The 16,563-nt window shown below is 36.6% G+C and overlaps 1 protein-coding gene across 4 annotated transcripts in view; it reads right to left on the reverse strand.

Annotated features, from left to right (window-relative positions):
* Positions 1 to 16,563, reverse strand: part of Akap6 (A-kinase anchoring protein 6) — a 425,557-nt gene that overhangs the window by 283,537 nt on the left and 125,457 nt on the right. For all 4 annotated transcript variants that reach the window (XM_023721810.1, XM_004637098.2, XM_023721809.1 and 1 more), the window contains one exon: positions 9,905 to 10,027. In XM_023721810.1, coding sequence (XP_023577578.1) covers positions 9,905 to 10,027 — 123 coding nt within the window. The remainder of the gene's footprint in view (positions 1 to 9,904; positions 10,028 to 16,563) is intronic.

Below are 16,563 nucleotides of genomic sequence, written 5' to 3' on the forward strand. Positions count from 1 at the left end.
TATTTGATAAAGAAGTTCTAGATTTTTCTGTCAAAAAGACAAGCATTACAAAACTTTTGCTTGCCTTTAAAAAAGGAGAGACAATGTGATAATAATCATACTAAGACATAAAGACAAAAATCCTTATTATTCTGGAAAGAACATTTTTTCTGAAAAGCCAGATGATAAAAATTATTCCAAGAATTTGAAAGTGAAGTTAGCTCTTTGGGCAATTTAAAATGTATTACAAACAGTTGCATTTCTTTATGAAAAGTAGATGCATCCTACCAAGGTTGACATTCTTTTCTAATAGACTGGCTAATAGCTTATGCAAGAATTAGATAGATGGGAGAGATCCCTAGTGTTGACACTGGCTCTGAGTGATGAAATTTTCATTTGCTCCTCTGGATGCCGCCGCCGTACCTGACACAGGTAATCACATTGACTTCTCAGCATGGCCACATTAGGCCAAATGGAATCTAAAACAGAAGTTCTGTCTAAAGGGAACATTTGACTTCCAGAACATACTGCTCAGAGACCTTGATTGAAAAGGAGGTCAGTGCTGGCCCAAATATCTCTCTGCCCCCTGGGGTGGAATAATTGATGTGCAGCAGCCCCTCCAGATGCAGAGTCACCAGGGTGATGGATGGATATAAGTATATTATTCACACGTACATCTGCTAATATACAGGTCCCTCTGCAAACATCAGGATTTAAGAATATTATGTGGATTTAGGACAATCCCTGAAGGACTCCAGTTCCATTAAAAATTTGTTTGGCAGCCTGGGGCAGAACGACTCCAACTCCCACATGCTTTATGCATTTGAGAGGGAGAACCAAATCACTTTAAAAATAAATTTAATAAATTTTGTAATGTCAAGTCATTAACATCCTGTCTAGTCATGTAGTCTTCATATTTTGAAACAGTAACATTAACCTGTAGAATTGTTTTAACCCTCTTGATATCTTAGTCATCATTTGTATTGTCTATGGGTTTTTTTCCCCAAAAGGAGATAAATTACATCTACCCAACAAACAAACAAAAAAAATCTTACATTTTTCTATGTGTAAGCATTTTTCTTGTGACAGGTATACCAGGTGATACCCAGAAAGCCTGGTGTTCAGAGTTTACTTTGGCTTGTAAATTGTAGAGAAAATAATTTAATTTGCAGGCATCATCGGTGATTGTTTGATGATTTATAACATGAATTACAATGTGCTGCCTGAAATGGTTGTAACTTTGCTTTTAAAAATACTCATTCATTTAACACATAACTTCTACTATTGTAAACCCACAAGCCTAAATGTTGGAGGAGACACCAAAGGGACACACACTGTTCCTCAAGCAGTGACAGCCACAAGAAAGCAGTTGAGAGGTGGACGGGGAGAGTTTCAACTTCTCTAACAACCCCTGAACTTCTCACACGATATGCTCTCAGTGACGCAAGACACCTAATAAGTGAGACAACAACTGTTCAAGAAAAAAACTCCTCATATACAACAATTTATTTGATCATCACAACAATCCTAGGTAGCTATAACAGCTATTTTTCTGGCTAACATAAAGATCTGAAACTTTTGTTATTTTTACCTAATAAATTGCTTCAAGATCCCAAAATCCCACATTACATAGTGAATAAGAAAGAACTACAGAGAGGCTACATGGGGTAAAAGATAGGTCACTACCTCAGCTGACACAACTCTCCTATTAATACGCAATGTCTCTGGCCAGTGCACAAACCCCAAAGTGCAAGACCAACCTGCAAACTCTTTCTTCAGTGCTTAGCAAGCCATTGCCCTGAATAGAAAGTGCTTAATAAAAGTAGCATTTCACTGGTATTCTCATTTTTAAAAGAATTATTATTATTAAAAAGAGAGTTATGGCTCAGTAAAATGTCTGAACATCAACAATTTTCAAAAAAATGAGAACTGCCGGGTATTAGAGCCCAAGTGTCTTTAAATTGAGTCAGGCAGAAAGTACACATCCCAGGTACTTTAATCAGAGCAGGATCCTTTATAACTAAAAAGGAAGACAACATTATTTGTCTCTTAGATGCACAAAATTAGTCACTCGAGCAAGGGAATGTGGCCCTGGATTCTCACAGGCCCAAGAGCCTCCTACCACACCCACTCTCCCATTCCCTCCACCTTAGCCTCCTCTCGTCACATCAACCTCAAAATGCCTACATGTTATCAATTCCCAAAGACTCTTCTATCTCCTCCCTCCATCAAAGCAAATAACTCAGGCTGGGAGTTGAGTATTTCAATTTCCCAATGGAAGTACAGTTGCTGTTCTCTACTAAACTCCTAGCTACTTCCCTTAGCTGATGAGAATGGAGGGGGCTGAGCCAACGGAGCTTCAAAGTCCCTGTGAGGCCACCAGCTCTCTTATGGAGGGTGAGGGTGGCGGCAGGCAGGTGAGCAAACTCCGAAGCTCTGGATTTTGAAGTCTGGCTGTGTCCGTTAGCTGAGCAAGGCAGCTGGTCCATAGTGGCTGCTGATTCTGTGATGCTCAGCTTGCCCAGGCCTCAGCTGCCTATCACCTCAACAGAGAAAGGTAGGCAGAAGAGGGGAATGCAGGGAAGTGGGAGAAAGAAAACCCTGGTGTCTCGTAACTTCAAGCACTGAAAAGCAAAGCAGAGGAGGAGCAGGAGTGAGGAGAGCAAGCAAAGGAAAAACAGAAGTATTTGGGGAAATGTTCTTGGATGGTTAAAAATTCTGCAAGAATTATATGATTTTTCTTATGTTGCAAATGGAAATCGTTTAATCTGAAATATAATACAAGATCTAACTACACATGAAAATATGTGCAAATACATTGCTGAAAATCTTGCTATCTAGACACATTATTGGTCGCATCCAATCTGTTTTCATAAGTACTGCTTAGAGTAGTAAGATAATCAGGCAAACTGCTCAAATCCAGACACCAGGAGTTTTTATTTCGGTATTCACGTGCCACCTGGTGGCAGCTCCCTCAAATTGCAGGCACTAATTCTAAAATGAACAGATTCAAATTCCTTTTTACCTATAATCAGGGACTCAAAGCTCCAAGGGTAAACAGGAATCCCACTCATCCCTTAAGACCCAGGGTGAAAGCTGCCCTTCAAGTGTGACAGACTCTCATTACACAGAGTCCCTGAATTGCTGCTAGTGGCAGACTGTAATGGAACTAGAAAGATACTCTCGTTTAGTATTAAAATAATCTGAATGTTCATAAAGAAAAAACATAAGAAAAAAGGCATAAATAAGTAGGCAGCTTAAATGTCCATCAACATGGGAATGAATTAAGTAAACCAGTACATCTACACAATAAAATATTAAGGAGCTGCTAAAATGTGCAGATTTTCACATATTGATGTAAGGATATCTAAGATATTTTTAGATAAAAACAGTAAGTCAATAAACAGTATGTATAATATGGAATTTAAAAATCCTTAAAACACATGCATTTTACATAAAAAGCTTCAAAGAGACATAGAACAAACTGTTTACACTAGTTACCCATGGGAGGGTAAGGCTTTCACTTTTAATTTATGCTCTTTTATAGCATTTGACTTTTTTTTCTAGTAAATATAATTTAATGCCTTTTTAAAACTACAGTCCCCTAATTTCAGCAGTTGTGTAAAAGAAGAACTGCTCCAGTTTCTGCACATTCCCCCAGTATTTGCTGCATTCATGACACTGCCTTTTTATTACTACCTGATTTCACATGCCCCAGGGTAACTGCGGGGCCTCCCACTCCCTTCCCAAGGAGCTCTCAGAAATTCCATGATCTTTGCTATATTCAAGTCCAGACTTCTGTCAGATATAGAACCGTAGGCCTTAGCAGCCTTGTGGGAGACCAGGGCTGAGGAAATTGACGGTGGGCATAAGACTTCTGGCTGACCAAGAGTGAGACTCAGGAGTCCTGTTGCTGTGTCTTTCTAATATGCCCCTCCCTCTCTCTTCCCACTTTCTGTCACCTGACCCTGACCCACAGTTTGTCATACCTCTCACACTGTTCAAATGTCTTTATCCACTACTCAACTGCAGCCTCTTTGATCTTCAGCTTGTCCTTGTTGTCTAAGTAAGCACACTCGCTAGCGCAGATCTTTCCAGGCTTGGAATCCAAATATGCCTTTGTCAAGGCTGAGAGCCACTGCTGTCTAACTCACCCTCAATTCCTCAAACTGTTCATCTGTCTGTTCTTTTGGACTAGAAACCCTAATAGAGTTTCCTTTAAAAGTATTTTTATGCACATTACAGACAAAGGAATAAGTCCCTTAATATTTAAAAACACTTCTGTACATCTGGAAGCAAAAGACCAACAACCCAATAGAAGTAAGAGAAAGCTCAAAAAGGAAATACCAATAATTCCTAATATATATATATATATATATTCATACTTTGCCTTAAATACAAGAAATGCACACTACACCAGAATAAGATGTTTGTAACTATAATAGGGATGAAGTTTAACAAATGTCATAATATACTATGATAGCAAGAATATGCACAATATGCATTTTCACAAATTGTTGAGTATAAACTTGAACAATCTTTATCAAAACTTTGATGATACCCAAGACATTTAAAAGTGAATAATCTACTAACTAGAAATTTCTCAGTGAGGAAGTCTAAGACAACACTACACAAGATGACAAATTTCTAAAATAATGAATGAAGCAACATTCATAATAGACAAAAGACTATAAGCAACATAAATTTCCAGCATAAAAGATTGATTAAATAAATTATTCCATATTTATAAAGGGAAGATTGTACAGCCATTAAAAAGGATTAAATAGTGTTACATTTACCAAGTTTGAATTATTGCTAACATAAATAGAAGGAACAAAGGAAACTACTTGCATAGACTTTTTAAATACTTGGGATAACTGAAATAATACAAAGAAATTAGGAATCGTGGTTGCTCCAAGGAACTGGAAAAAGTGACAAGAGATTTCCTTTTGATTTTTACTGTTTTTCTGTGTCCCTTTTGAATTTTATGTCCTATTATATACATCTAGTTCAAAACAATGCTTTAAAATTGATTACCATTTGTCTGTCCTAGTGTATCAAATACTATACTCAACCTCATTTTCTATTATCCTTTTAATTATTCTCTCAAGCGAACCCATCTTAAACCTCATTCAGTTAACCTATGTCAGGCTGCTCCGACTTCCATGGGATTTATAGCTAATTTGTGTCACTCCTCTGTTTTGAAACAAAACCAAGCCTTCAAGGAGTCCTCATTGCCTCCAGCAAAAAGTGCGATGTTAGAAAGTCTCAATAAAATTAATAATAAAAAAAAAAGAAAGTCTCTCAATCTACTTTCCCACCCAGCCCCAACCTGCAGAATTGCAGCTTGGTCTCGGCCATACCAGGTGCCTCATTATACCTCCCTCATCTTACCTATAAATGTTCTTCTAATTCTATCTCTCTGTCACTAGCCAGAAAAATTGTCTATGTCCTTTGAGGTTCACATCAAATTAACTTTAGAATCTTTGTTTATCTAAGAAGAATCAATAAAATTTTCCCCTGTACTAAAAATACCTCACTTCTTCTACAAAACGTTTACTGATCAGAATTATATTAGTTATACCTAATCTATGGTTATAATCTTTAGACTGAAAAATCTCTGAAATAAACAAATCAAGTTTATTCACCATGTATTCTTAGGACATAAATAGCTGCCCTGTAATCACTGGTACTTGATATACATGAACTTGAACCTAGAGTCACTATTTCTCCCATGTTTTTCATTTATCAAATGGAATTAAAAATGTTTTTCTCCCAAGACTATTTTTATGCAGTTAGTTAATGTTTGTCAAAAAAATAACATGGTGCTGTCTATGCAATTTTACTTCCCAAGTTTAAAACAGATCTTTCTGATGAGTTCTTTTGCATAAATCTTACACAGTTGTCTGGAACTGGGTTGGCTTCACTTTCTGCCACTGAATATTCTCATTGGTTATAGATAAAGGAATTTCTGGTTTGATATTGTGGGGTTGATCACTTACGCCATAAGCCTATTTGGTGAGTTAGACATACACAAAATGGCAGGGGAGAACAGAGTTATCCTTTCAGGAAAAAGTGGATAGGAAATGGAATTCACAGAGGGAAACACTGCGTGACTGCTCTGCTGCTTTCTGCATAAGCACTTTGACTTTGAAGAGCCTATAAATTCTCTTAAAGAAAAAATTAGTTTTCTTAGAAATCTATAGTATATTTAGTATATTCTGTGTATTACGCTTCTCCTCAAATTTAGTCATTTAAAAAGCATGTGGAGGGAAATAGCTTAAATGTCCATCAACATGTGAATGGATGAAGAGATTGGTACATCCATACAACGGAGCACTACTCAGCAATCAAAAGAAAAGAACAACCCAGCCATTCAACAACCTGATAAATCTCAAAATAAGTACGGTAAGTGAAAGAAACCAACGCAACCCACCCCCCAAAAGAATAGGCATTGTTTGGTTCAATCTGTGTGATATTTGAGAAAGTACAAACTGATCTGATTATCATATAAAGGATATCAGTGGCTGCCTGAAAACTGAGAAGAAGATGCGGAAGGGCAAGGAGAATTATGAAGTGTCATTAAGGGGCAATGAAGATGATCATTATGTTGAATTTGGTGATAATTTCATGGGCATCTAGTCATCAAATTGTCAAAACTTATAGAAAATGGTATACTTTAAAATATGCCATTTATTGTATGCCAATGATACCACAATAATAAAGTTCTTTTTTAAAAAAAGGTGGCAGGAAAAGGACAGAGGTGAGAGAAGAGACAGAGAAAAGGGAGTCTGTCCAGAGGTGTATCCACACAGTGCCATTTGAAAAGTAGTTTTCAAAAAATGGGAATGTTCATTACTCACAAAATACCTTCCACAATGACATTTTCCTGAAAATGTCATTTTCTAGGAAGATAGGAATTGTATTTTTGAAAGGAGCAGCCAGGTTGCAAGCAGATGATTAATTATCATGGAAAATCATTGATGTATCATTGCAATTTCACAGTATTTCTTACAGCTAAAATAAAGCTCCTTCACATCTTTCATAAAGGTATTATAAAGCTTTAATTGATTTGTGTTGGTAAAAACCTTTGGTTACCATCATGGAAAATAATCAAATTAAGTATCAAAAGAGAAATGTACAACTTTTTATTGTTTTTAATGTTTATTTTGTTACAATAAATATTGAAAGGTATCATTATACCAGGGGAGAATTTTATTCTAGAGGCTTGATCCTTTGTTTATTTAATGTTAGATTATAGAACCTATAAATATCTTTAAATAAACTTGTATAGTTACCTCGATTACTGCTTAGCCTTGCAACTTCCACCTGCTCACTTATTAAACAACAGTAATGATTTAGGTATGATGAACTAAGAAATATAAATCCCTAAGTATATGGAGGTGGAAATTTTCCCTTCTTTTGAGAAAAAAATTCATGTTAACCCAGCATGACAGTAAAGAAATGGAACAGAAATCTAAGTGACAATATTGGTCAGGAACACAATGTATATATACACTCTTAGAAAAAACTCCAAATTTGAAAGATGTTTGAGCCACAGAATGTGTCTAAAGTAATAGACACAGAATACTCCGTACAACAACACTTAATGATTGTTCTTAAATATCACTGAATAGCAATCCATACACACTAGGTCACCAGTGACCGCAGAATATTATTTTTTATTATTTAGAAAGTGAAATCTAAAGTTATTATTTAATATCCAGATAATAGCTCTGGCTATCACAGTCTGTCACTATTTGAAGTCAAGCTGATGTTCCTATGTCATCTCTTTCACATCTCTACTACAACTAACATAATAGGAAATAATTATGAAGGAAACTCACCCAAGAGAGTATTAATCACTGGGAAGAAACATTTATTTTTAAAGAAAAATATCTTAAGAAGGACACTTCGCTACAGAACTCTACACTGCAGATCAGCAGCAAAGTAGGTAATGATTCCCATATTTTAGACAAGAATGTCATTACGAGGCAGGTACGGATGCCTACAATTTGGACAGCCACCTGTAAGATGCTCTGCAGCTCCATAAGGCTAGATAGAATACAGTAATCACTAGCCCTGTGTGCTATTATAAATTCATTTCCTCAGGTGCGCGAGGCTCATTCAAGTGCACAGCTGACACATCTGGTGAGTGGCACCTGTGTGGACCATGCAAACTAGAACATTCCCTCCTCACAGGAAATCCTGGCGAGTACATTTGGACCAGAAGGAGGTAGCAGCCAACAGAAGAATGTCAAGTGAGGATCTCTCTGGAATACCAGGGTGGAGGACAGGAACTTCCATTGCTTACCAAGGGCATCTCACTCAATTCCCGAAGGAAAAGGATCTTGGCTCTTATCCTCCTAGCCTCATTTTCAACAAATAATCTAAAGTGCCCTTTATGCCCCCGTGCCCTCTGGGACCTCAAAAACTAAGTGTGTGTTTTCCATAAAATATTAAATCAAGAAGATTAAGACAGCACACTTAATGTGAAATAAAGTTCATATACTCCTGTTTAAACACAGATTAGAATTTCTGTCAGAACAATGCCAGTGAAAAGTTGACATTCTAATTAATACAATTTACATTATAAAGCACCGAATATCTTTATCTTGCTATTAAGAAATGCCATCTTAAAAAAAAAAAAAAAGTGAAACTCCACTCAACAGGGAATTGAGTACCAAGGGCAGATTTCAAAATCCACATAGGAGAGAGGTGGTTAGGGTCACTGACATTTTTATACATCAGCAACTCCAGTCTCTAAAAAAGGAAGTAATACTTGTCCCATTTTACCATTCTTTCTCATTCACACAGCTATCTGCCTGTAGCAACAGGATTTTTAGGCTGTTTTTCTTACAATGATATAAATCACACCACAAAACACCAAGCCAACAAGCTAAAACATTTTCTTTCTTTCATTCTACCTTCTTTTTTGCTTACCCAAGTCTTTCCCTTCCAAATCCCACATAAGATCAGAGACAATAGTTTCGGAAGCCTGTGAGATTCCACACATGCAGAGCTACCACATAGCATTTACTTGATCTAAATGCATGAATCTTTAAGAGGGGTAGACTAGCAAGCCCGCAGTCGGGCACTCAAGGATTTGCGTTCATTGCCTTCGTCAATTTTATGCTATCAGGGAAAGGAACAGAGATGAGATGCTCAAAGCTTGAATTTTCATTTCCTACGACCACGTGCTTTTTCTTCATGCTTTAGCACACTTTGCTTCGTAGTTTCCACCCCTTTATAATTGATATCAGCCATTTGAAGCGTTCAGTAAAATCCTCATGAGGTTCATCAAATGTCCCTCAGTCTATAATTCTTGCTTTTAACACACTCAGAAGCGTATTCCTCCAAGTGTTTTCCACTTCCCCTCCGTAGGTTTCTCTGCGCACAGGGACGGGTATAATGACAGTTGTATTAATTAGCTGCTGAAAAAAATCCACATAGCAGCAAAAATAATGGAAATCATCATTTTAAATATTTTATTAAAATAACCCAGTGTAGAACAGAAAAAGAAGACCCTCTTGATAATGAAAGGCTCATTAATTTTACAAGAATTCTGGAAAGCTTAGGATGGTCATCAAAATTGTCTCTTTAATTCATTTTTATAAAAAAGAGAAGAACTTCGACTGTCACCCAGAGGGTAAGGGTTGAGCAAATTTATCTAAGGTGTTTTTGAATATTTACATGCTTTGCTCAGAAAAAGCTTTGAAAAATCAGCTTGAAAGAGGGAGGATTTGGTTTCATACTATTACTTGAAATACCTGCAAAATTTCAGCTTTTGTAGTTTGTTCTATTAAAAACTTAGATTCATTAGCATATAATGACTTTTGATAACTAAAATTGGTATTTTGCATAGACAAGCAGCACATTAAAATCCCCCAATTACTTATAGCAAGAGCAACACAGTCTTGCCTACCAAGTGCGTCTCCAGGTAGAGTTTAAGGCCGTCGGTCTCTGCCTTGGGGGGAGTCCAATTTTCAGTGGTTTCCATGGCTTCATTTAACCATTGAATGAATTCATCCAGCTTGTTTACAAACCCCTTGTGAGAGAAAAAAAAAAAAAAAAAAAGAGGCAGAAAAAGGGTAAGAAAGATATTATTTGGGTTCATTTAAAATCAATCTTTAAAATTCTAAGCTTCACCCATAATGAGACCAATACCACTACACCGCCATCCTAGTGTTACCAGGTCAGGTCTTCTAGCCGCTTTGCCTGGCTTTAGAGGAATCAAAGTATTTCCATAAAGATGCTGTTTTTCACTTAGAAGCCTATGGAATTGAGTTACCTTAGTTAAAGTGGAAATACATGGTTAAGTCACTTAAGTGTTTCAAGGCACCTGGATGAGTTCTATTGACATCCAAATGTCTGTGGTTGGGCCTGGGTGCTGGAAGAAAAGAACAGAAGAGTGGCACTAACGAACAAATGCAAACCCGCGACGCTGGGGTTATATGGACGTAAAGAAATATTTTGCCTAGGAAGCAGAAATCGCAACAATCTTGCAAGTTTTCAAATAGTGGTTATAAAATTTTATTGACCATTTAAAAGTACACATCTGTGGAAATGAAAAATATTTTGAAAAAATGAAAACCCAGCTAACAAAACTAAGAGGAAGAACGGGGCTGGGCTCTTGCCTTCCATGTCTAGGTAAACAGCACCACCTGGAGGTCAAAAGGAGAAAGGCAAGGTTCCACATTTTTACTTGGCTTAACAGGTATTTCCCTGTGAAACTTAAACCACTTTTCAGCTTTGGCTTTCAATTAGTTTTGATTAAGGTTTTCGACGCCTAAGCATATCTTAAGACCAAAGTAAAAGTAGGTAAAAATTCATTTTACCATACTTCTCAGAAGATAGGTTTTGTTATGAGGCATCCAACTAGATAATTCTTTAAAATCCATTAACTTTAGTTCAAGTAATTGATTTGACAAAAGAATTATCAGAAAAAGAAAAGAAAAATGGGATCTAGGAGAGTAGTAAGGATAAAGTCACAAAAACATGACACTTAGAAACATACGCTGTCTAGTGAATGGGGAGAGCAGAGATATGCTCACAGCCCATAGTCAGCTCAGACTGTGCCGCCTGCTCTGCACCTTAGCAACGTCCACAGAGCTCTACCAGTGTAGGCAATGGAGTACTGTGTTTCCTTATTCACAAATGCTCCAAAGCTTTCTCTGTCAAAACATCGCACTGTGTCAAGTCCCAGAATACACATCACCAGGAGATTTCACAAATACCTGATTTTCCCCTTGGAAATGCTTTAAACATCTCTCCTAATCTGATAGTTTTGGTGAAACCATTAAGAAATATCATATTAGAGATACCTTAAACAGAAACTTAGAGCCAGGCAGTCTCAATTGGCTAAACTGTGATCTTTAATGTACACCAAGCCCTAGTTTCCATTCCTGAACTAGTAAAACCATTGAGGCGTCCTCTGGTCAACTCACAGAAGAGTTTCTTCTAGATTAGATAAAACAGAGGTGATTTAATGAATTTCACACAAAGCATTCCCTTATCAAATTTATTTTCTGTCAAATTAAGCTTTTTACTAATTTTCTCATAATTTTTCTAAACATGAAGAATCTGTGTCAAATTTTCATTTTGCCCTTTGTCATACATTTATCAATCAATTAAGTACTTCAATTTCCCTGTGATTTTATAAATTTAGGAGTTATGTTTTTCATTTCCTCTCCAATTCTTGACTTTTTCAATGGAGATGTTATCTATATTTTGTTATCAATATACCGTTGCTCTTTTTCAAAATAGCATTCTTCAAACTCCTTTTTCTATTAAACTACGTAGGGCTCAGAATATCCCACAAATTTATACCTGACTTGATGTATATCACAAGGCCTTCCAGATATGTACATTAGGTTTGGGAAAAGTAAGGCCAAGGTCTGCTAAAACTCAACTCCTAAGGCCTGATACGCTTACAAGGAAAATTTTATGAAAAATTAGGAGACTTTTTGCTGACCAGAAGGACTTACAGAAATGGTGTCTATTTGCTATGGAAGTTTATCAGAAAAGAATATTCTAGGTGGTTGATCATTGTAAGATTAAAAATTGTATTTCACAGTATTTATATTCTTAGACAAAGAGTATTAAACAATATGTGTCAGATTTCCTAACAGAAACATGACTATACACTTAGCTGAAAATTGTGAGATGCAGATTTAACAAAAACCATGAGATTGGGATGGAATTCTCTGGATAATATCTCTGTCTAGTCCAGTTAGACAGCAAAATAAGGCTGTTTAATATCAAGGAAGTAGAAACTGTTTTAAGTCTCTGTTCTGGATTTCTTCTGAATTCTATCTCATCCTGTCCAATATTTTCTAAATGGTTTTCTTGCCAGCAGTAAGCAGAAATTTGACAAATCCAGCATTCCAAACTTGTAGTTAAGAAAAATCCTTAGAACTTCGCTCCCTCTTAGGGAGAACTTAGTTTTTGATAGTGCTTTTTGGTTCTGTGTATAGCTTCAACACGTGGCAAGATTCTTTCTTAGAAAGACCAAAAAAGTACCACCTAGTAAATAGATCCTGTAGATTCACTTTTAGGCCTATATAATTAATGTCGTTGATCATCTCAGAAGCTCCATCAAGGTCCTATTCATGTGAATGAAGGAACATGAGGAGGACATAAACAAGAACATGGCAAAATATAAAGTAAACTTTATTTTGAAACATAGGTCAAATTCTAGCACAAATATAGATCATATATTTTGCTTAACACATTGTCTCCTAAATGTCTAGTATGTATAAAAGACATTGCGAGATATGATTAGGAATACTGAAATAAATGTCATTGGGGCAAAAAATTTAACAGAATATAAAGCATGTCTAAACATTGGCTTACTGAAGTCAAGTGATTTTAATTATTAAAAAAAGTTCTGCAATCAATAAAAGTAGGATTTTTCCTGGATTTTGTAAAAACATACCTATTTCAGAATTCTGTCTGGATCCAAATCTGTTACTATTCTTAGTACTGACCTATCTGGGTATTTTTTTTAGTATTCGGAGTTCATGCTTGCTTACCTAGAGGATCAAAGGTTATAACAATCAATTTTCTTTATGATACAACCCAGCGCTGCCACTGCACTACATAAAAAGCACATTTTATGCACACTCAACTCACAAACACAAGCTGAATTATAAACCTTTGAAAGGCCACATTCTAGTCTTTGTTGTGCAAAACCTCTACTAATGCATCTGCTCAGTATCTTTCCTGTCATTTTCTAATCCAGCTTCCTTGTCCCTTTCTGGCCCTTCTTCCATTACCTCTCTCTGCCTCTCTGTCAGACTCTCTGAGGCTACAAGGCAGGTGACAGTCCACAGGCCTCAGGGCTGCCCCAACCCACACTACTGCTTAATCGCTTCCTTTTGTGTAGATTTCTTGCCACTCATTAAACATCTAGCAAAACTATACACGTGATTTGGTATGTGTATCTACCAACATAGAGATTTAAAGCCTATATTTTTATACATAATTGTGATACTTATACTTTCCCATATGAAAAGTCTAATGTATAGTTTGGGGCAGTAGCACTTACAGGCAATTTGCCTTTTCCCAACTACCTCGCTGTATATGCACCTAACAAGCCACCGAGATCCCAAGGCTCAGAAAAAGTGCTGGAAAGTTAAAGGTAGTGTGCTCTCAGTGCTACTGCCTTATTCATCTATCTTCCTGCCTACAAAATCCAATCCAGAGGAGAACAGACGACTTGCTCTTTTAGAGCAACCAAGGAAGAAAAAGTACAGGGGTTTCAGGCAGTGTTAACTCTGATACCACAAAATCCTCAAATATTAAAATGCCTTATGAAATATTTAACTTCTTTTCTCAACATTGGATGGGATATCTTTAAATATAAATATATTTCTGGTGATACTGTACTGGAATAAAGGTAGAAGGCTGCAAGAGGAAATACAGAGCAAAGTAAGTGCATGGAATAGTACTGTTCTTACACTGTGAAAGGGTTTCCTTTGACAAACCTAGAAGCTTTGAGTTCATTACTTCCTGTGGGTTTATAGAAGAGAATTATTAATGACTTAAGTGCAAAGCAAGATTGGAATTCACATCATGAACATCTAACAAAAATAGCTATGAGAAAAATAATTGGGTATAAACTGGAAGTAATAAGCTATAATTAATATTAATTGAGCACTTACTATATGCTAGACACTTATATAATCCTTATAACAACCATGTGATAAAAAATCTCCACTCCTTCCATTTTATAGGGAAAGAAGCTAGGGATGCTTCCAGGTATTCAAGAACAAATCTTTGTTAACTTGCTCCAGCTGAGACCTTGCCTCCTGGACCCCTAATCCTAGAGGGAATGTAGAGAAGCAGATCAGACCCTCTCCATATGCCACCAAGTCCCACAGAACAGGGTGCTCCTCTCTTCAAATTAATGATTTTGATAACTGAATGATTTAATTATAGGTTTTATATACCCAGTATTACAAATATCATACTTACTATTTAGATACTACCCATGAACTGTCCTTGTAAAAACATACTAAGTTAATGAATTGCCACAAATGTCCCCATGGAGCAGATAAAACAACTAAGGCATCAAGGAGCTATGCAGTGTGTTCAAGATCATAAAACTATGACACAGTTAAGTAATGTTGTTCCAGAGTCCAAGTTTGGAGCACTACCTCATATTCTCTGTAACCAGGCTTACTTCCACTAGGTACATACAGAGAGAAAACAGAGGACAGGAACGCCCTCTCTCGTCCATCCCTTCTTCTTTCCCAAGCCCCAGTGAGAACTGTGGTCCTACTCACACATCTCACCAGCTTCCATCATGGCTTTGCCTTAGATCATTCTTCCCCCAGGTTGTGCTTTCTCTTTCCTGTTCTCCTTTATTTCCTTTTTTTCTTGGCTGCTGCTTCTCTTTTGCTTCTTTCCTCTCTTCCCATGCTCGTAGCTCCTCCCTTTTCTAGTTCTCTACTCATCTCCCTCTTCCTCCCTCTCTGCTGCTTTCCTGCTCCTTTCTCTGTACCCTATCTTTTCTTTACAGCTCAACGTCTCCCCACCTTTGGGGGCTCATCAATAGCTTTTGATAAACAACATTTCCCAACATGTCCATGATGTTTTAATGAAAAGGGCTGTCTCCTTGACACTGAAGTGCAAAGCTGGAAATGTTATAATCCTACGTTTAGATTAGCTCTAAATGCTTTCCTGATTAGTAAGACCTCCTTGCAAATCAAACATATCTGGAACAGGAATGTATACGGCTGGATGGGAATGTTTGTAGAATACTAAGTTATTCAAGGGAGTACACGTGAGTGTTGAGTTACTATTTATCTAAATATTCTCTAGAGATAATATAATTCTTTAGTAATAACAAAGTTATTTTTAGGAAAAAATTGGAATTCCTTGTGCAGCGGGTATTATACTGAATAAGCAAGAAAATGATATGTCTGACTTTCTACCAGAGAACTACAGTGCAGCAAGTCAGTAAAGGGTAATAATTCAGCCAGTACACTATCATTCGAGGTAAGAAGCAGAAAATAGTATCACTTAAATACATCTGCTGGAAAAGCAAAAGGGAGAAATGAGATAAATTCCCATAGAGATTAGAAGTACAGAGCAGGTCTTTTCAGGGCTCTGAGAATGTGTCTACTTCAAAACTCCCTATTTCACAAGGGAGGACAATGAAGTGCAAAAGGTTATGTACTCGACTGAAAACATGAGTAGGTAGTTGAGCCAGAAGAATTTAAGAGTTGTGTTTCCACACATCGGACTAATGATTCATTTTTATGTTTTCATCCTCATCCATTAGACAAGATTTCTAGAATTAAATAAAAGGGAGACAGAAGTAGAATTTTTAAGAAAAAAGTAAAATTTCAGAGTATTATTGGTTTATCAATTGTATGATTATATATTAGATTATATAGCATTAGGCCAGCTGACGTATTTAATCGCCTATTTGCTGAAACACCACGTGTGTACACATATATACATATATGTGGATTAGGCCTTTTATATTTCTTGAAACTTTATTTTGAATCACAAATTGTACTGGGGCCTGGGAGTCACCTGTCAGTGGTTCATATTCTTCTCTTAAAGTATTCTGGGCCCAGTAAACAAACAGACAATCAACATCAATAGTCCTCAAATTTTAGTCTCAAAATTCCTTACATTATTAACAGTTATTGAAGGCCTAAAGAACTTTCGCTTTGGGTTATACCTATCAATATTCATTTTAAAAAATTTTAAATGTTATTCTTAAATGATGATAACCTTTTATGTATTAACATAAATAGTATATTGTTATGAAAAATAACTGCTTTCAAAAGTAGTGAAAAGATTATCACTTAGCTACATGTAAATCTTGTGACTGTCTTTATAGAGGAGAGTTAGATTCCCATTTCTACTTCTGCAGTTAATTTACCAGCACATCACATCATGTGGCCTCTGGAAAACCCTGCTGCACACAGAATGGAGTGAGGAAGAAAACAGCGTATTAGCATTAATACAAAATAATTTTAACCTGTGTATCCCCCTGAGAAGGTCTTGGGAACCTCCTAGAGATGCCTGGGCCACACTGAGAATATGACATAGATTATCCCGTGT

This window comes from Octodon degus, unplaced genomic scaffold (genome assembly GCF_000260255.1).
Source record: "Octodon degus isolate 3935 unplaced genomic scaffold, OctDeg1.0 scaffold00086, whole genome shotgun sequence".
NCBI classification, from domain to species: Eukaryota; Metazoa; Chordata; class Mammalia; order Rodentia; family Octodontidae; genus Octodon; species Octodon degus.